Source organism: Rhinatrema bivittatum, chromosome 4, assembly GCF_901001135.1.
Source record: "Rhinatrema bivittatum chromosome 4, aRhiBiv1.1, whole genome shotgun sequence".
NCBI classification, from domain to species: Eukaryota; Metazoa; Chordata; class Amphibia; order Gymnophiona; family Rhinatrematidae; genus Rhinatrema; species Rhinatrema bivittatum.
This window is the reverse complement of record NC_042618.1, coordinates 113,753,601-113,775,977: the sequence shown is the minus strand read 5'-3', so window position 1 is coordinate 113,775,977 and position 22,377 is coordinate 113,753,601. Positions and strand designations below refer to the sequence as shown.

Below are 22,377 nucleotides of genomic sequence, written 5' to 3'. Positions count from 1 at the left end.
AGGAACAATCACATAACCCGTTTCATTGCTCCCCAAAGCTCCTACTCAACTACCTATACCACTTGACTCAGACAGGTCTCCAGACTTCATCAGTTAGAGTCCATCTGAGTGTCATTGCAGCATACTATCATCCCGTAGATGGGAACTCCATCGCAATGCATCCATTAGTATCTCGCTTCATGAAAGGACTCTTACACAATCACCCACCAATATAGAAACCTCCAATCTCATGGGATGTGAACATAGTGTTAACTGCCCTCATGTCCAGTCCATTCAAACCCCTGGCTATGGCTGAACTAAAGTTCCTCACTTGGAAGGTACTATTCCTAGTGGCAATTACATCCGCCCAATGAATTACTTAACTGCAAGCCTTGGTCCATTTTCCACCATATCTTCAGTTCTTCCGTGATAAAGTGCTATTGTGGCCTCACCCAAAATTTATGCCAAAAGTGGTGTTGGCCTTTCATTTAAATGAATCTATTGCTCTCCCAACGTTCTTTCCAAAACCCCATACTTTGCAAAGGGAAAAGACTTTGCATACATTTGATTGTAAGTGAACCCTGGCTTATTACATAGCAAGGATGCAGGCTCACTGGAGATCTCAACTATTCATCTCCTACAATCCTAACAATTTGGGAGTGACCGTTTCCAAAAGAACCTTAGCTAACTGGTTGATGAGTTGCGTCTGCTACTGCCATGCTATGTCTTCCACTTCTCTTCCTGGAAAAGTGAAGGCATACCAAATAAGGGCCATAGCAACCTCACTGGCACACTTGAGACACGTTCCCATTACAGACATCTGAGAGTTGCAACATGGTCATCAATTCATACCTTCACAGTACACTATTGCCTTGATAAACTCTCTGAGTCGGACACTTTAGTTGGGTGAGCCATCTTAGCCAGAATTCAAGTGTGCAGAGACTGCCACCTAGGTGATCGGGTTGCAGATTATAGCCTAAATGTCTCTATGCTGCTCTAAGTGGCAGCCCTCAGCTTGGGACTCCCCAATCAGCATGGCTCATTCACTCGCTTATCAACAGAAAAAAGCAAGTTTAATTACTGTAAATGGTGTTTTCCGTAGACAGAGTGAATGAGCCATGCGAATCCACCCAACTCCCTGGCAGACTATGAAAACTTGGAAAGACATAATGCATACTTTGCATACCAACTGACCCAAGCTATTTATGACGACTGAGGTACGTACGTGTGAACTCCCGCGCATGAGCAGAAAAAGCTCTATTATTGGAGAAGATTCCAATCCGTGCCACTGGAGGATGTTGCACCCTATCAACATGGCTCATTCACTCTGCTATCTATGGAAAACACCATTTACGGTAAGCAAACTTCCTTTTACTGAGTTAATAAGAATTCTGGAACGGCCTAAGTTCATCTAAAGGTCTTGCCTTGCAACTACTCCTGGCTGTTTGAATTGTACTAGCCAAAAACTGAAATAAAAAATGGTGCAGATCTATCAGTAGATGCACAAAGCAGGAGAACTGATATATTATGAGATAATTTCCAAGCTGTTAAAAAAGGGAATATGAGAAGTTTATGAGAGTTGTTACTCTTCATTGAACTAACTTGTAAAAACTAGATAAGTGGCCAAGACTAGTGGAGCTAGGCTAATGTTTAACAAACTCCAGGCTATGTACTAAGCATTTTTCCCCACAGATACAAAGGGCCAGATGTATTAAAACCTTTTTTTCCTATTTTGTGCCTATGGGAAAAATGTTTAGTACACCTGGCCCTCAATTACAAAACTGCTGCAAGGTGAAATTGAGGTCTTTAATGATTTTAACTCAATTTTAAGTTAAATATCTTGAGTTCCATATGAGCATCTGTACTAACTTTATAAGTTTCTCATTGGAAATGCTTTCCAAAAGAGTGCTATCTGTACTCCATTGTGGAATAAAAAGCATTTTGAGTCAGGCAATTACAAGTTGATATAAGCAAATTCTAATGACTGTTATTAGTATAAAATTCTGGCCACATAGAATGATTGTACCTGTGTTTCATAGTAAATTGACAGTCAATATACTAGCGGATACTGCTAGAAGATATTGCTGAGTCGCATTCTTTGTACTTATGTTTTATTCAAATTTCCCAAGCACAAGTTGCAATCAAAGAATAAATGACTATAGGCACTTGAGCAAAGTGTTGACATCACAACATAAGATATGCCATACTGAGTCAGACAAAGGGTCCATCAAGCCCAGTATCCTGTCTCCAACAGTGGCCAATCCAAGTTACAAGTACTTGGCAAGTACCCAAACATTAAATAAATCTCCAGCATCTGATGTTATTAATTAATAGCAGTTTATGGATTTTTCCTCTAGGAACTTATCCAAACCTTTTTTAAACCCAGTTACACTGACTGCCATAACCACATCCTTTGGCAATGAATTCCAGGGCTTAACTATGCACTGATTGAAAAAGAATTTTCTTCTATTTGTTTTAAATGGGCTACTTGCTAATTTCATGGAGTGTCCTATTATCTGAGAGAGTAAATAACCGATTTACATTAACTTGTTCAAGTCCTTTCATAATTTTGTAGACCTCTATCATATCCCCCCCCCCTCAGTCATCTCTTCTCCAAATTGAACAGCCCTAACTTCTTTAGCCTTTCCTCATAGGGCAGCAGTTCCATGCCACTTATTTTGGTTGCCCTTTTCTGCACTTTCTCCAGTGCAACTATATCTTTTTTGAGATGTGGTGACCAGAATTGTACACAGTATTCAAGATGTGGTCTCACTATGGATCAATACAGAGGCATTATGACATCCATCGTTTTGCCATTCCCGTCTTAATTCCTAACATTGTTTGCTTTTTTTGATCGCCACAGCACACTGAGCTCTATAGAATCCTCAGAGAAGTGATGCAGCTTTTAAAAATATTTTGTATTTGTGTTGGCCATCACCTGCCCAGAAACCTGTATTTATCACCTAAAAAATTGTTTTCAAATGAAAAACAAACTACGGTAAATAAATGTATCAGATACATCCACTTCACAATCAGTCTTAAGATAAGAAAAAATAGTGTCTACCAAAGGTTAACATTTACATTTAAGAGGCATTTTTATATGAAGATTAAGATAAACAGAAAATTTTGAATTATGAAGGTAAACTAGTTGAGCTAAATGGCACAGAGTCATTAGTCTATTATATACAGCTAGAAAAGAAAGCTGTAACAACTGAGATAACATTTTGCACTATCCATGCAGGCTTAAGAGGTTACAAACCTTGGAAGGCAGGAGATTGAGGTGCACCAGCTGTGCCAGGTTTTGTCATGGGAGCAGAAGAGAAGGGGTCCTCTGGTACACTGAAAGTATTAGTGATCTGAGAACACAGGAAGCTAATGCTGTCTGCTTCGCCTTCCAGCTCAGGGACTGAAAGTTAAGATATATACATTAAAAGTGCAAAATAAAGGGACACTGTCATTAGAAGCTCCAAACACTGAAGTGAGACATGAGCTATACTTGCGACTTGTACTCCCCTTTATGTCAATTCTATTTAACATGCATGACATCTCAAACTTAGAATTAGAACAGGGGCTCTCAATCCCATCCTCAAGACATACCTAGCCAGGGCTAGTTTTGCCCCAAGAATTGGGTTGAGAATCCCTGCATCAGGAAATATAAAGCTCAGTGATAATGAATTTGGGACTTAGCATGGGGCTGCAGCCCCCCTTCTCCCAATATCCTGCAGGCATAGATTCTGTACTGAAATGTAGACCCAATATCTCATAACATGATAATATATACACAAAGAAAAAACATGTCATGTATAGATGTGGGTAGAGTTTACCTTCATACATAGGACCTCGAGGTGGTTCCACTATCGTGTCTGTGAGCCAACAATGGCTTCTAATCATTAGGTAACTCTACCAGAATGGTTAAATATTGTTATAATCCACAAACGCTGCACTTATCTCATATTAACTCAGTCTGTCTTGAGCTGCCCGACACCATGGTGTTTCGGAGCTGCGGCTCCTTCTTCAAGGGCGGGACGTTGGAACGAGAAACTGCTAAATTATTGCAGAATGATGCTGTTGCGGCGTTGTCGAAGACGTGGACTAGGCGTTAGTGTGGCGGTCAAGAATGCTCCGAGAGTTTGAAGCGGCTGGTTCTTGAGCGGCTGCTTTCACTAAGGCCTTAGTGAAAGCAGCCGCTCAAGAACCAGCCGCTTCAAACTCTCGGAGCATTCTTGACCGCCACACTAACGCCTAGTCCACGTCTTCGACAACGCCGCAACAGCATCATTCTGCAATAATTTAGCAGTTTCTCGTTCCAACGTCCCGCCCTTGAAGAAGGAGCCGCAGCTCCGAAACACCGTGGTGTCGGGCAGCTCAAGACAGACTGAGTTAATATGAGATAAGTGCAGCGTTTGTGGATTATAACAATATTTAACCATTCTGGTAGAGTTACCTAATGATTAGAAGCCATTGTTGGCTCACAGACACGATAGTGGAACCACCTCGAGGTCCTATCGTATGAAGGTAAACTCTACCCACATCTATACATGACATGTTTTTTCTTTGGGCATAGATTCTGTGGCACATTTGCATAAATTTGCAGTTTTTCATACTGAATAAAGTACATTTTATTTTACTTTATGAAAATAAATTACCATATTTTTTGCTCCATAAGACACACTTTTTCCCCCCCCAAAGATGGGGGAAAATGTTTGTGCGTCTTATAGAGCAAATATTTAAAAAAAAAAAAAGCCTAACTACAACCACCCCCACCCTCCTGACTCCCCCCCCCCCCCCCCAAGACCTGCCAAAAGCCCCTGGTGGTTCAGCGGGGGTCCGGGAGCGATCTCCTGCATTTGGGCCGTCGGCTGCCAGTAATCAAAATGGTGCTGATGGCCCTTTGCCCTTACTATGTCACAGGGGCTACCGGTGCCATTGGTCGGCCCCTGTCACATGGTAGGAGCACAGGAGCCGGTTTAGCACACCATTTTTTTTTTTTTTAATTTCCCCCCTCTGAATCCTAGGTGCGTCTTATGGAGCGAATAATACGGTAGTTTTCCAACCTGTATGCCTGGTTAATTTGTTTCTTTTTTGCCTTTTTTGGGTGGGGAAATGGGATGTGTAGACAGAAACTGAGGCGCTCCCAACTCATGTGGCTCAGTGCTGTACCCAGCCCAAATCTTGCACAGTGGAAATATATCACTGCTCTCTCCCAGTCCTCGTCCTGTTAACCCCTAATCCAGAGTCCTTCTTTCCCTTTCTCCTCAATGTCAAAGCTTATTCTCAGATCCCTTCATACTGCTCGCCCTCAAAGAATGCTCCTCCCTGTATCTCCTTCTCTTCCAATCCCTCATTATCTCTTCCACCCCTGGATGCCCTCTCCTCCTCACTCCATACCAGTCAATCCCTGCTCTCACTTTTCTCCACAACCACCCATGCTACTACCCTCTCAAACACCCCTCAACCTAGGTCCCCAACCCATGCCAATCCCATCTCTCATCTCAGCCTCCTCACCTATCCCTACAATGCCCATAAAGAGCTTTATGGTAAGGTAAAAAGTTTAAAATGGAGATGGAATGCATATTTCTATTAGAAGTGAGCATGGCTAATTCACTGTACAGAGTCAAAATTTACCAATACCAAGGGAGTACTCTAGACAAGGCAAGGGGAAGGGAAGGCCAAAAAGAGGCTGAATACTGCAAGCAACACCCTAGTCTGAGAAGAGCTTACCACAATTGCATCTATTTGTCCCTGGTAAGCAAAACTGAAAAGATCAGCTGGCAGCACAGAAGAGAGTAGCACCTTACAGGCACAGTTTTCAATCAGTTTCAAAGTAATATGTCTTGAACACATGATACAGTTTAGAAGCTCAAATCCCCTTTTCTACTTTTTTTTTTAAAGTACCATTTTTTTCCGTGTGTTTACCTGGATTTGCAATCTGGAAATCTGTCTTCCTTTGTACTGTGGAAGGTAGCTCGTTGATTCGCAAGGAAAGTTGACGTTTAAAAGGGGACATCTTCTGGCTGAGGGCTGGGAAACCCCGGAAGGATCCCTGTCTGGCTAGCTGCTCTATGGGGGCATGCCTTCGAGGGATAGCATGAGGATAGTTCAGATCTTTATCTAGAGATGCACCGTCAAGAGTAGGAGATGTTGGGGAGGCAGGCGGCAGCACTGCTATACTGCTGGTCACTGCAGTTTGAGCTGCCATAGCTTTTATTTCTATTTCAGCTATAGAAAGAAAAAAATGATTATAATTAGGAATTATAAATAGCTAAATCACTTCTTGTATGTTAATAAGCAAAACATATGGGTTTAGAAAGACAAATCTTATTTCAAGCAATACTTTTATTTCTTCACCTCCCTGGATCATGAACCCATTTTTATACTTAGACTGCATACCCAGTAACTTCACATTTTCTTGCTAACTGGAAAATGGAGGGGAATTCTCCTTCAATACAAACCATATCCTTGCCATTTATTGACCAGCAGGGGTCACCTCAATGGTAGCAGTCACTTTCCCTCTCTGGAGAGCAAGCACATCACCTTCACAATGTATCCAAGCCCTGTTGATCTCACTGAACAGGAAATTCAAACCAGAGTTGTGCCACAGCACTATAATTGAACCACAAGGTCAGCCATTGAATCTATATTTCCTATTTATATAAAGATGTTTTTAGAGTGCCATTATTCATGGCAGTGCATGAAAATCTGATTTTTATTACTTAGAAATCTTTATGCTTATTGCCATCGGAAGAGCTACACATGACCTAACATCTCCAAGGTACCCACTGTAATGTCAAAGAAATAATTGTAACTTCATGGGAGGATAAAACACCATAAACAAATAGTGCATAGTATCTGCTCTAAATCAATACGAAAACAAGTAACTGTGGAATAGGGAATGCATAATAAAAAGGCACGACATCTTTAAATGCCTGTAACTTTTAAATGCATAGCAAAGCAAAGCAGATGAACTATGCAGCTCTTTAAAGACCCTCAGTATTAAAAAAACTCTTGCGGAACTAATAGAGTAGGTCCCATATGTAGCACTGTATGCTGCAGTGCAAGACTAGTTTGAGTCTCTTGGCCAAAGGGGTCAACAGGGCTTAAATAACTTGCTTAAGCCCAGGAGGGAAAGGGAGAAAGGAAGGCAGCTGCTGCTATTACAGAAACTCTGCTAATGCAAGAGTAATACCAAGTATGAGTCTTGGAGAAGATTTCCCTAAAGACCCTGGCTAGGAAGTGTACTAGTGTTACTTCGACATCCTGTCCATGGAGGGCAGGGTGGGAAGACAACTATTATTGTTCACGTCGCCCATCATATTCCTGAGGTAGAATAGGATACTAGTATGGAACAAACAGTGAGTACAAAGATGCTATCTGATATACTGCATCCAAGAAGGATCTAGCAACAATGCATTTAAAAGCATGTTAACATTTTACAATGTTTTTTTGTACATTAAACAGCAAAGGGCTTTGTATACCGAGTGTGCGTGTCCCTCCAGCACAGCCCTCAGTTTCTCAGCAGCTGCTGCGTAATTCCCCTTTTCCTGCAGAATTGCATAAAATAGCCTTACTCCACCCTTCCTCATACTGACATCTCTCATCTACTGCCCCACCATCAACCCAGACACTGGCATTTTGCTGCTGCTTCCCCACTCCCACATACTTATAGCTGGTATCTCTGCTCTTCTCCTCTCTGGTACCACATACCTTTGTTTACTGTGTGTTCCATTATTATACTACCAATTGTCCACCTAATCAATGCTCTGCATTTTCTTCAGTATATACAGTAGATTATTTCTAGGGCAAAGATTTTCATATGAACATAAGATTTGTCATACTGAGTCAGACAACAATGATTATAATTAGCCTAGTATCCTGTTTCCAACAGTGGCCAATCCAAGTCACAAGCACCTGGCAGAATCCCAAGGGGTAGATAAATTCCATGCTGCTTATCCCTGGGACAAGAAGTGGATTTCTGCAACTCTACCTTAATAATGGTTTATGGACTTTCCTCCAGGAACTTGTCCAAGGAGAAATTACTACTTATCTGATAATTTCCTTTCCTCTAGTAAGGGCAGGTCAATCCCCATCAGTGGGTTTTATGTACCTCTGCCAGCAGATGAAGATGGAGCAAAAGCTGATGTCACAGCTATATAATTCTGCCCCGACATCAGACTACCAATATTCTCTGGAAAAGCCAAACTGCGGACAAACTGATTCTACTTGAACATTATCATTAACAATCAACCACACATGCTTTCAACCCAACAGGAACACTGAGCTCAGACAAAAGAAATAACATATGCACTAATCCAGTGGTTCTCAACCAGTGTGTCGCCAAGCACACGTAGGTGTGTCGCCACACTTCCTGATCCCCTGCTGACCCAGCTGCTCCCCCTACCCGAGCAAGATAGGTCCTCCAACCGGGCTTAAAATGCTGAAAGCCCAGGTGGAACGCGGCAGGAGTGCTGGAGTCAGCAGCACCGGCATGCTCTCTTCCTCCCGCCCCCCCCCCCCCCACCCCCGCGGCCCGGAAGAGGTGATCAGCGGGTGTGCGCGCAGGAAGAAGAGCCATGCTAGTGCAGGCAGCGTAGGCCCGAAGAAAAGAGGTGCAGCCTGAGGAATGAGCAGTGCAACTCAGAAAAACAAAGAACGTCATCAACCCCCACGGCTGATGGGACTCCTTGCTCCGTGAGGGCTGAAAATGAAGTAGGTTGCTGCTGCTTTTAGGGTTAGAAGTGGAGGAGGCTGCTGCTGCCGCTAGTTCGGGGGAGGAGGGGAGTGTGAGTGAATGAGCAAGCATGTGTGTTTGAGATCCTGTGTGTGTGTGAGTGAGATAGCATGTATGGAATGATTGAGAGCGTATACATGTGAAAGAGTATATGTGTGATTGAGAGCTGGTTTAGGTGAGGGAGCATAAAAGAAATAAATTATAGTTACAAATAAAAGAAATGCTTTTGCTTAGATACAAAGCAAAGAAACAGTTAATTGCTTAAGCAATGACAGTTTTAGTGCTGAGTATTGTTAAACAGTGTGTGAAGCTCTTTTTTAGCCTAGATAAGCGAAAGAAAGTTAAGGAAAGCCCTATTAGCAAGCAGCAAAGTTGCAAATGTGTAAGTGCATTTTTTGACAGGAGATATTGGGCAACCCCTAGCATAAGATCCTACAGCCTAGAGTTAAGAAAATGTCTTGAATGCTCATAGTTAAATAGAAAAACAGCTTTTAACAGAAAACTAGTTTTACATATTACTTTTAAACACTTATGTCTAAATTGCTGTCCTTTAGCATGTAGAAACTTTGTAAACCTGAAAATGAGGAACTAGCAGGAACTACATTTTGCTTTAGTAGAAGCAAAGACTCTTACCATGTGGCTCCTGGGCCCCCTAGGGTGTTCCTGTGCAGCAGTTACAACCACATGAGTTTCCTCAGCCTTTATAAGGGGTGGAGGGTAGTATTATATAGCTGATTTGTACCATTGTTTATTAAGAACATCTGTTACAGGTAAGCAACTTAACTTTCTCCATGGACACACACAGTAATCAGCCACACAAATGGGGACACTGACAGTGAGGTTTGCATGAAAGTATTTGCAATGTTTTTATATTACTAGCGGAACATGCAACCCATACACTGTTAGAAGTTGGAAGGAGAGTTGAAAGAATTATTTAAATAAGCTTTTGTGAATTGCTTAGCCAAAATTGCTGTCTTGATATAAAGCATTTCCTAGGCAGTAATGAGCAGTGAATGTAAAGAAAGAAAACCAGGTGTCAGGCTTGCAAATATCTCCTATCAAAGCAGAGCAAAGATGGGGTAAAGAAACTGCCATAGTTCTGACTTGATGGGCTTTCGCCTTCCTTTGAAGTTGTTGCCCTGATTGCTTAAAAACAATAAGAATTGAAATCAGAAATCTAAGTGGAAATAGTTTTTTGTAATGGGTATCTCCTGTTTGACCAGGCTGAAGGAGATGAATAATTATGAAGTCATTCTGTACAACTTTGTTCTCTATAAATAGAACTAAAAAGCTCTTCTGCAGTCAAACTTTGAAGAGACTGTTCGGCCTTATGGGCATGTGGTCTCAGAAAAAAACGTGCAATACAATGGATTGATTTAAGTAAAACTGAGACCACTTGGTATTTAGGATGAATTTTCAAAACTACTCTATTGTGGAAAATTTGAGTATATGGAGAGTATGAGATTAAGGCTTGCAACTTGCTCACTCTCAGGGCAGAAGTAGCAGCTATTAAAAACAAAACCTTTTAAGAAGGGAAATTTAGTTCTGCTGCTGCTCAAGGCTCAAATAGTGATTTAATGAGTTAAGTCAGAACTATATTTAGATCGCGAGGAGGAAGATCTTTGACTGGAAGTTTAAGATGAGTTAGATCTTTCATGAATCTGGCAACTCTAGGTTGCTAGGATATAGGAATTCCTCCTGAATTCTTGTGGCATGCTGCCATAGCACTAAGATAAACTCTGAGTTAGTTTCCAATCCTGAGTCAGATAGGTTTAAGAGATATTGCAGGAACAGGACATCTAAAGGGGTCTCGGACTGACTTGCGACATCAGATAGAAAATATTTTCTAATCAAAGTTGTAAGATCTTAATTTTCTTGAAGCTAGAATAATCTTACTTCAGTAGGCAACTGCAAAAGAGACTAGTTGACTTTCAACATTCATGTAATCAAAGCCACAGCCCGAGATGAAGTGTTATGCTTGATCTGAAGCAACTCTGGCATAGTCTTTGTCAGCATGCTGTTTCAAGGACCCAGGACAGAACTAACTCCAACTCTGGACTGCCCTTTATATGTCCCTTAGCTGGGACTTCCTGTGGTGCTGGCTGATGTTGTCACATCCTCAGGATTATATAAGCAAGTCTCTTGCAACCAGCCAGAGCCTCAGCAACAGGTCTCCTGGTGCCCTTATGTTCCAGTGTTTTGCTATCCTTGTTTGTTCCTGCCTTATACCTTATTCTGTCTTCCTTGTCGTTGCTCCTTGCTTTGTCAGTTGCTCCTCTTGTTCTCTGTTTGTTGTCCAGGTTTTTGTCTGCCCACTCTTGTTCTAGATCCTGCTTGTTCCTTTCCTTGCTTATCCTGTTGGTCTTGTCGTGTCTGATTGTCTTGTCTGTTCTATTTGTCTCGGACTGACTTCCTGGATCCTAACCCTGGCCTGGCCTCTGTCTTTATACTGTCTGCTACCTGCCCTCTAGCTTGTTACCCATTCTGCTGTCTGCCACCTGCCTTGACCCACGCTGCCTGGACTCTTCTCTTGGATTGCCCTGGGGATCCACCTAAGTCCTGCTGGCCCTTGAAACCCAAAGGCTCAACCTGCATGGAACAGGGCTGGTATAGGTGAAGCTCCAGTCGGAACCACCACAGGGTTTCTCTGCCAGTCGACAGGTTGGGCCTAGTGGGTTTGCTCGCTAGGCAGTGTCAACCACTCCTCAGCACTTCTCCAACAGGCATTACATGAAGATTCCATTGAACCAGGCGATCAGAGATGGGAATATTCTCATTCTATTGAATGCTGAACAGCTGGGTGTTGAACCCATGGAAACTAAATTTGATGTACCCAAAAACCATTAGACCTATTTCTCTTCTTAAGTTTTGAATTTAGACTATAAATGGAATAAGGGGGTGGGGGCGAACATATGGAGAAGTTCTCAATCTCATGAGTCTGTAAATATACATTACTAGAATCTCCTTATTGGTCCCCTGGAGCAGTAGGTGAGGACATAGCTGTTGAATGGTGTTGCAAACAGACCTATTTGCAGAGCGTGCCAAAATTGAAAAAGTTCCTATGCTATATGGATCATCCTATGACCATTCGTGTGATCAAACTGGTGACTTAGTGCATCTGCTATCAGATTTTAGTTTCTAGGAAGATAGATATCTATCAGATACATCTTTTAGAAAACTGCCTATTTCCATACCTTGCAGATCTCTTGACAAAGATTAAAAGATCCTGTTCATCCACATTTGTTGATACACAACATCTCTACTTGGCTGTCTGTTTCAAACATCACTTTTTTTCTTTTAACCAAGGATTAAATACTTTTAGAGCACTGAAGATTGTTCTCAGCTCCAGATGATTTATTTGCAGTAATCTTTCCTATGGAGGCCAAGCTCCTTGAAAACAAAGGTAGTTCAGATGAGCTCCCTATCCTTGGTTGCAGGTATCTGTGGTCATCACAAGACTAATCGGAGAAAATTCTTTCACTCAACGCACAATAAAGCTCTGGAATTTGTTGCCAGAGGATGTGGTTAGTGCAGTTAGTGTAGCTGGGTTCAAAAAAGGTTTGGATAAGTTCTTGGAGGAGAAGTCCATTAATGGCTATTAATCAATTTTACTTGGGGAATAGCCACTGCTATTAATTGCATCAGTAGCATGGGATCTTCTTAGTGTTTGGGTAATTGCCAGGTTCTTGTGGCCTGGTTTTGGCCTCTGTTGGAAACAGGATGCTGGGCTTGATAGACCCTTGGTCTGACCCAGCATGGCAATTTCTTATGTTCTTAATTTAAAACTGAGGTTGATAAAAAAAACCAAAAAAACAAACAAACAAACCAACCAAAAAAAACCAAACTGATCTCTCAATAGATTTGAAGGATCCAGCCACCATGCCAGAGAATGGATGAGCTTGTTTGATATGTTCACTCTCTACAACAGTAACTGTAGGTGCTGGCTCTATTCAGGGCTTGTGCTAACGTTTTTGCTGCCCTGAGTGAGCAATTACAGTGTTGCCCCTCTTGTTTCAGATTTTAATGCTTAATTTTTGTTTTCTAATCGAGGCCAGCCTTGCCGGAGAAAATCAGTTGGAAAAAATAACTCCATATTTCCTGGGTAAATATCGGAGTTTATTTTGGTGGTCAGAAGCCAGGACAATAAAACATTATGTAGATTCTCCCACTCACCCACGCGGCAGCATGCCCATCTCTACCCCATCCACTGTCTAGCATGTACTTCACACCCCCCATCCCCACCCCACTGAGAATCTCCCTCTCCCCCCTTTCCCTGTACTGCAATAAACATTTTTCTAGGCTTCTCCTCTCTCCATTGCCATCATGCTTACTGATACTCCCGTGTCTGCAGCACTGCACTTCTGCTTTGGTGCAGGGCCAGGGAGCTGGCTGGGAAGTGCTTCTGGTGGCAGAACCTGCTTCCAATGTATTCATAGCACCAGACAGCAGGCACTTTGACTGCTTAGGGGATAAGGAGGTGGGGCTTGAAACATGGTATGTGTGACATTGGAAAGTGAGTGTTTTTATTGATGGGGAGAGGCAGGACTTGAAATACAGCATGCGCTTTGGCCCACCTATTTTCACCTTTGTAAAAATTCCAGGAATTTAGGGGTGAAAAAAATCAGTTTAAACTGAAAATGAAGGACCCTACAGATTCTATTTGAAAAAGGACATTCAAAGTACATTCTTTTGAGGTAAAAATATCATTTACAATATGTATGTAATATTTATATGCACTGCTGTGGTGCCAACAAGAAAACCTAGCAAAAAAGAAAAAAAAGACACATAGAACCCATATAGTATTAGGCCTATTGTAAGTCATAAATAAACTGTTGAAGGGAGAATGGCAACTATGCCAAGACTTTTCCAAGTCATGGTCCCTAATGTGAAGGGAGACTTACTTTTTTGATTTAGGCCATGGCTTCCCAAACCTGTCCTAGGGACTCCACAGCCAGTCAGGTTTTCAGGATATCCATAATGAATATGCATGAAATAAATTTACATATTTATTTATTTATTTTATTTATTTATTTAACAGTTTTTTATACCGACCTTCATAGTAAGTAACCATATCGGATCGGTTTACATTTAAGAAGGGTAAAACTGGAGTAACAATTTAAGTAAAAAACGAAAGATAACAGTAGGTAGGAAAAAGGTCGAAAAAGTTACAATCAACAGGGAAAGAGAACTTGGAAGCTTGCGACAAGCTGGAAAGAAGATAAGGCAGGAAATAAATAATGAGTCTCCATGATATGTAAATTTATCTTATGCATATTCATTGTGGATATCCTGAAAATCTGACTGGCTGGGGGGGGGGGGAGGGGTGGGTCCCCAGGGCAGGTTTGGGAAGCCCTGATTTAGGTGATTCTTTCCTCTTTACTGACTTGGAGGCTTGAGGAAAACTGAAAAATTCCCTCAGCTTCTAGATCTTCTGACGCTGGGGGACATTTGGGCACAGGCAGCACAGTTAGATACTTCATGCGATAGGCCTAAGCAGTGAGTAGCTTGGTTGTGTTTGTCAGATAAAGTTATTTATTAGGAACAGCAGGAGGGCATCTTTTGAAGACAGGTTTGCTCTCCGCCATTGTCAAGTCAGTTGAACCTAGGACAAACTCAGTTTTGAAAATACTAATAAAAAATAGGATTTTTTTCAGAGACCTGCAAAAAGGTGTAACATATTGCCAATAAAATTAGAAAACAAACAATAGTTATCCTGAAGGTAAAAATTTGAAAAACAGCTGAAGGAGAGAGCTAAAACACATCCTTTTGCACAAGTAGAAGAAAAAAATTGAGAAGACTCATGCAGTAGTGGCTGAGCAGGAATACCAGAATATGCTTAAAAAAAAAAACAAAACCCAACCTGTTTTACTAAGCACCGGGAGAGTTTTTCTGTCTTGATGCAATTGGGTGACATCACTATTTGGGTGGCCAATTCATATCCCCCTTGCCAATGCAGAATATAGTTTAATAGAGATCATCTCAATATAAAGGTAAGCATTTGTATTTCTGTTTATTATGCATATTTATAAACCAATTCTGAATGATGTTCTAAGTCTCCATCTCAATCAACATACCAATGGTACCACTTATGCTATTAAATTACTTGCAAAACTTCTTAAATTAAGTCCCAATAAGTTCCCCGAAGAATAAAATAACTTGTTTAAAAAAGAAAGAGCAGTTATTAAAAAGGTTTTCTTCTTATTCTACTTGACATATCGGCTGCGTTTGATACAGTCAATCATGATATTCTAATAAGTAGACTAAAAGAAATTGGTTTAGCACACACCACCCTTAAGTGGATGTCATCCTTCCTTAATCAAAGATCTTTTCAGGTTAAAATCGGTAACTCAATTTCCGAAGAATACGAGCTTAACACTGGTGTTCCACAAGGCTCGGCATTATTGGCCACCCTGTTTAATATATATTTATTACCAATTTGTCATCTTTTAGCAGGCCTCAGTTTGAATTTTTACGTTTATGCGGACGATATACAAATTCTCATTCCCATTACCGATACCATTGAACAATCCTTCAAAGAAATAAAAATCTATCTTACTGCTGTCAAATAGTTACTGACACATATGAAGCTTGCCATTAATATGGATAAAACTGAACTCATTCTTCTCAAGAGAAAATCCATACCCAACAAAAAAATATTCCCGTTATCAAATAATGTAAGAATTGATTTAGTAGATTCAGTCAGGGATTTAGGAATAACAATTGATTGTGAACTGAATTTCAAAAAGCAAATATCTATGAAAATAAGAGATGGTTATTATAAACTCTTAGTTCTGAGATGGCTTAAACCTTTATTAGATCCTAATGACTTCCGAACTATTTTACAGGCTCTGATATTTTCATCTCTAGATTATTGCAATTCTCTCCTGTTAGGACTTCCACAAGCAACACTTCGACCTCTTCAGGTATTGCAAAATGCAGCAGCACGGGTTCTTACAGACTGTAACAGACGTGAACATATTACTCCGATTCTGATTAGATTACACTGGCTTCCTATTACACAAAGGATCCTATATAAAATTTGCTGCATTATTCAAAAATCAATCTACGGTCATAAAACAGATTGGTTGAATTTCTCGATCCGCATGCATACACCACACCGTTCTTTAAGATCAGCTAATAAAGGTCTCCTCTCAGTCCCATCATTACATACTGCACATTTACATTTTGTAAGAGAGCGTTATCTCTATAGCAGGTCCTAACACATGGAACAGTTTACCAACTGAACTACGGCTTGAAAGTGATTGTAAGAAATTTAAGAAAGGTCTAAAGACGTGGCTCTTTGAGCAAGCCTATACATCTAGCGCTTGAGCTAATTCCTTTGAGTATAATACATAACTGTCAATTTGTTTTGTTTTTTATTAATTTTAAATGTCTTTACAATTGTATTTTATTATGTAACTATTGAAAATGTTGTGTTTTTTAGATGTTAATACCTTGTGAACCGTTGTGATGTAACCACGAATGACAGTATACAAAATCTTTTAAATAAAATAAATAAAATAACACCCACTCCTTTAATAGCAAGAACCACTTTTTAATTTGGTCACCACTGCCAATAAATAATCTTAACTTTACCTATTTCCATGGGAGTATATAAATATTTTGAGGTCAGTTTTAAAAAAACAAAACAAAACATAAAATGGATAAATTATTCAGCCAAACTTAGTTAAATGATTTATCAGGGATAGTCAGCAGGATAAAACATCCCACTAAATGTCCTTGAATAAAATTATCCAGTTATATTTACACAGATAACTTGGAAGCCTAATTGGCTAAGATTCTGAAGGTTAGTGATCCAGGTACATGAAAAAAAAAAAAAAAAAGAGCAGGCCAACTGGCCAAATCCTGCAATACCCCCTGCCACCACCAACACAGTGAATCGAATGTTGGCACTCCCCAAGCCCCCCAAAAACAATTTAAACATACAATGGGCCTATAGGCCCCTAAATTCATCCCTCCATCCTCCTCCTCCCCCCCTATCCCCACCCCCCCTAAATTGGCAAAATGAAATGAGGGCCTCTTCCAGATGCCCACCACATCCCTTACCACAATTGGGATCTCAGAATAATCATCCAGCTCCCGGTACGTCCAGCATTGCTATCAATGCTTATATTACTAGTGTAGCTGTCAAAGCAATGCTGGACACATCAGGAGCTGGATGCTTGTTCCAGGCTCCTGGGCGCAATAAGGGATTTGGGGGTGGGTTCCAGGTGGCACAGGGGAGGGGTAGGCTTTTGGGGGGGGGGGGCTTCCTTGTTATATTTTGCCAATTTAGAGAGGGTGGGCAGAGAGGGAGGGGGAGGCTTTATGGGCCTATAGGCCCTCATTTTTAAAATATATTGGGGTCTTGCTGGGGGAGGAGAGAAAGAGGCTTTTCAGGCTATAGGAACAACTTTTTTTTTTTTTTTTTAAGTATTTTGAAGGGCTCAAGTTGGCGGGGGGGGGGGGGGGGGGGGGGGGGGAGTGGGAGAGAGATTGGTTACAAAGGACCAACATTTGTTTCATTGGGATAGGGGATTGGGCTGACAGGACCACATTTTTTTTCCAACTGCTACTTACCTAGCTATATTCTTCAAATATATTGCCTGATTCTCTAAGGCTTTTCTCCCATTCTATGTCTATGGAAAAATGCCTTGATGAATCAGGCCCATAGTTGGTTAGGGTTAACGTTATCTAGGAACCCATTCCCAGGTAACTAACCCTGCCCTTGGCCATATGTTGCATTTGGCTAACTCAAAATATCTGAGTTGGCTTTTTGGCTAACTCAGCTCTGCCCTGGAATGCCACCGAAACACTTCTCACTTATCTGGATAAATCTGATCCAGATAAGTGAGATAAATTTTATCCAGTCAATGACTGTCAATGATGAATAACTGACAATATTCAAAACTCGGCATTTATCTAAATAACTCAAAAGTTATCTGGATTAATGCCTCTGAACATTGACCTCTTTATGTTTACAAGTACTTCTGTATAGTTAGTTTTTTCCACATGATACATATAGGTTGTTGAATCTCTTATCACTTGCTGAAAGACTGATTCAGATTATATATATATATATATATATCAGCAAAAAGAACAATTTTCAAAAGCTTTTATATGGGTAAACCTGGGCTTATCCACGTAAAATGCCTTTTGAAAATTGTCCCACTTCAAAGTGAGTAAAAGTGTGCATACCTTTTCACAACATATGTACAATTACATATGATGAAAAGTGGATAATGTTAGGTCAGGCAAAGAAAAATATGCAGAGGGATTTCTTTTTTTATATAAAGATTGTGTGTACTTTGCAGGGCATGCTTTGCACTTCCTGTAATGTAGATGCTAAGTCCATGGATACTTTTGTATCTGCAATGTGCATGCCAGAGGATTTTCTAAAGGAAATTCCACAGGGAATTTCTCTTTGAAAATGAGCTTGCAGATCAAGGGGTACATAGTTCCCATGGACCGGGGAGTCTGAAAATTACCCAAATATCTAATGTCTCATAGTTGAAAATCTGATTATAAACAGAATGCAATAAAAGGGGATTCGATAGGGAGAATGATCCATTTCTTAGCAATAGGCAACATGATAAAAATTAAAATTTCTAAAGCATTCCAGGAAGTGTTAATGGCTATTTAGTGTATGAAGAAAATATGACTTCTTTGAAGACTGAAACTTTTTATTGGACAGATTAACAAGAATGCAGAAATGTTTTGGTACACATAGGTCATTTCTCCAGAGAATACAATAACTAAATCCACTGAGCAGTATAAAAGGTTTTTGTGCTCCCTTACCAGTTTTAGCATCCTGTAGGCTCCTCATGATTTCCTCCCTCTCTGCTTGCTCAGTAGCTGTAGTAACCCTAAATGAGCCTTCTCTTGTAAACGTGGTTCTGCTGGCATCAAAGGTAGCCGTTACACCACATTCCTTTTCCCGTTTCTGTTTGCGCTCCAAGCATGCGGCAAATGCACAACCAACTGCATGACTTAACCTCTCTCCCTGCAAACAGGACAGAACACATGAAACATACCAATGTCACAGACCGATGTAAAAGTGCGCCCAGCTTAGTGCACAGCTTAGCGAGCGGTTGGATGCGCGTTCATAACCCCCGATGCAATAAGGGCATCAGTGCATCCAAAACACGTCCAAACGTGTAGCTAAAGCGCACATCACATGTAAATTCCATGTAGATGAGGCTATTAGCTATTACCTTGCAATGCAATAAGTTACCATTCACCCAATTTGCTCTCGTTAACAGCAAATTTATCGCCAGTCCCAGAGCTGGCATTAAGCCTTACTGCTCAAGGGTTCACAAAAAAAAAACACAAAACCCAAAAATCCTGCTGTCTCAGGTGCCTCCTACTTAGTATTATGACGATACTGTCTGAGGAAACTCAGAAAGCTGTATCATGACAAAATGAAAAGGGGAAAAAAATGGAAAGGGGAAAAAAAAATTCTGGGCACACAATATACACGCTCCAGGTCATGTATATTGTGCTAGTAGCAGGATAAAACGGACACCCAACACGAATGCCCGTTTTACCGCGCACTTTTATTGCATTGGCTCCTCAGTGTGAATTGAACAAGAAAACAAATGAAAATGTGTGTATTTCAATGGGTGACTGCCAATTAGCTGTATGATGAAGCAACAAAAGACTATGTAACCATCCAACCTGTGCTCTTTTACATGATCCTTTCTGTTCAATAGAAGCAATTCAAGCACTTTCTCTTTAAAAGAAAAATCTCAAAGTGTTACATCAAAAAATAATTTTGCACTTTAAAATAGGATTGCAAGTTTCCATTATTTTTTGTATTTCTAAATGTCCCCAGGACCAGGATGCTGTTTCCCTGCACTACACAATCCCTTCAGAACATAATTAAAATATACTCTGATGGAAGTTATTCTTGGCAGGCTAATGAAATAGATGGGATTCCTAGTTCCAGCTACGACTCCACAAATCATTTTTTTATCTTTTAAAACATTTAAACCCTCTCTTTTTAGAAAACAGCTGAAATCAGACTTTGTTCATTATCGGTCGGATTTTAAAACCCCAGCGCACGTAAATCCCGGGGTTTATGCTCGTGGCCAGGCCTTACACACGCTGGGCCCATTTTCAAATGGGCCCGGCCACGCGCATAAACTCCGGGACACAGTAAGTGCCGGGGTGGACCGGGACAGCACCATTCCTCGCTATCCCGGCTGCCGGCGCGCACAAGATACTTCAGGTCAGGCCCTGACGTAACTAACTTGCAAAATAAAAGGTAAAAAAAAAAAAAGAACAGTTTTAGAGGGTGGGGAGGAGGGGGAAGGGGAAGGGAGATTAGGGTAGGGGTAGCAAAGTTCCCTCTCAGTCTGCTCCTTAATTGGAGCGGACAGGGAGGGAACTGGGGAAGGACCCGATGCGTCGCTACGCGAAAGTTGACCCGCCCTTGCGAGCGCCGCCCCCGATTTTATAACATGCGCGCACCAGCAAGTGAATGTTATAAAATCGCACATCGATTTTTTTAAATCTACCCCTATATGTCCACACTTACATGGATAATTTTGTGCTAATACAGTGTGAAGTATTACCATGAAGATGAGAAAAGCAGTTACTGAAAAAGCAAAGTTGGCGGACCCTAATATGGTTAAGGAAAAGGAACAGCCGGTATTGATGTCGGAAGAAGTGGCCAATCATTTAACTAATTGTGTAACGGTGGTGTTAGAAGACAAACTTGCAAAATTTCAATCAACTATGGAAAATTTTCGAGAGACTGTGATGATGCGCAATCAACAGATTACAGCAAATGAAATCAAGCTAGAAGAACAGGAGGCCGCATTACAAGGCCTGCAAGAACAGATTCAATACCTTAAAAAAAAAAAAATGAACAACTGGAAGAAAGAGCGGATGACCAGGAAAACAGGAGCCAATGAAACACTATTCGTATACTCAGTATCCTAGAATCTGTGAAAGACTGAGAGCTACTGAAGCTTTGGGAGCAGATTTTGCCAGAACAGCTGGGTATGCAGCCGGAGCATTTTGAGCAGATTTGTCATGTGGGAATAGTTTTGAAAAATCAGAAGATATCTAGACCTGTTATATCCCGTATACTGAACTATGGAGAGAAAGCTGCATTGTTTCAAACATATCAGACACAAAGAATGTTGAGGTATGATGGCCAAAAGATACTCATGTTCCAAGATATTTTGGCACAGATGGTAGCTAAGATGAACGAACTTATACTTTATTGCACTCAGTCATAGTTATTAATTTTAGATTTTTATATTCTGCTTTTCGGCACTTCAAAGCAGATTACATCCAGGTACTGTAAGTATTTCCATATTCCCAGATGGCTTACAATCTAACCCCTAGATAGGCACGAAAAATAAAGGGGGGGGGGGGGGGCGATAGTGGGCAGCCGGCCACATCGTGGTGGTGCGGCTTTGCCCGCTGTGGTGCAGCCATGCCGCACACTGTCACCCCCCATAGTGGCTCGGGAAAAGGTGTCTTTTTCCCCGCAATGCTGCCAGCAATAATGTGATAATTCCATCTAAACCCCGCCCTCACTCCTCCCCTTCCCCTAATTATAATAATACCGCTGTAATGCGGCCTGTATCGCGTGTGATAAGGCCGTACCGCAAGCGATACCGGCACATCACAGAATAAAGAATGAACCTGCAAGTTTATACCTGAGGCAATGGAGAGTAAAGTGGCTTGCCCAAGGTCACAAGGAATGACAGAGGCACTTGAACCCTGGACTCCCTGGTTCTTAGTCTGCTGCTCTAACCACTAGGCTACTCCTCCACTAACATTAGAAAGGTATCCAGTTTACCTTGCAGTACATCTTCCATAAACATCAAATTAAGGTTTTCAAGAAAGCTGAGGAGCTTAAACGTTAATTAATTCGATTGGAGATTACATTTACTACTGACTTGAGTTGAGGGAGCAACGCAGGTTCATAATTGGGGACCAATATAATTTTATTACAAGTTGGTATTATTTACATTAGAATTGATTTTTTCTGTTGGTGACTGGAGAGACTTGGTTATAAAATTGCAAGGCCAAACTGATGATCAGCGACTTCTTTAATACAGCACAAATATTTATGGGGCCCACAGATAACTGCATTTCCATACGTTGAAATTGTGCGCTGAACTTTGCTAAGTGGACAGTGACAGCCAGTAGATCTTTTACATTGAACCTTCTGTGGACAGAATTTTATTTTTATTTTTGCACATTACCTGGCTTGGTTGAAATTCTGCTTTGTACTTTATGGTCTGTTGGGTAACTGCTGCAGCTTTGAAACATAGAAAAGTTGGCAGAAAAGGACCAAATGGCCCATCCAGTCTGCCTAGTAAGCTTATGGTAATATCTGCTGTGCCCTATAGGTTACCCCACTCTTATCAGTTACCCATACTTTAAAAGATAGGGCACTTGTTGGTTGGTGTTAGAATCCAATTCCCTGTTATGCCATGCCGTTGAAGCAGAAAGCAATATTAGAATTGCATCAACAGTATCAAGGTTTATTGGTTTAGTGTAGTAACCGCCAATTCAGCAAGTTACCCTCATACCTGTTTCCCCAGACCATATAAATTGGGGCCATTATTGGTCCCTTTTTCCCCCTGTCGTTGAAGCAGAAAGCAATGATGGAGTTGTATCAAGCAATGATGGAGCAGTATCAACAG

The 22,377-nt window shown here is 41.0% G+C and overlaps 1 protein-coding gene across 6 annotated transcripts in view; it reads right to left on the bottom strand.

Moving 5' to 3' along the window:
- The window catches only part of NUMB (NUMB endocytic adaptor protein), a 283,524-nt gene that overhangs the window by 19,043 nt on the left and 242,104 nt on the right, over nt 1-22,377 (bottom strand). For all 6 annotated transcript variants that reach the window (XM_029598697.1, XM_029598702.1, XM_029598700.1 and 3 more), the window contains 3 exons: nt 18,506-18,710; nt 5,896-6,198; nt 3,239-3,385 (listed from right to left, as the gene is read on the bottom strand). In XM_029598697.1, the coding sequence (XP_029454557.1) occupies nt 3,239-3,385; nt 5,896-6,198; nt 18,506-18,710 (655 nt within the window). The remainder of the gene's footprint in view (nt 1-3,238; nt 3,386-5,895; nt 6,199-18,505; nt 18,711-22,377) is intronic.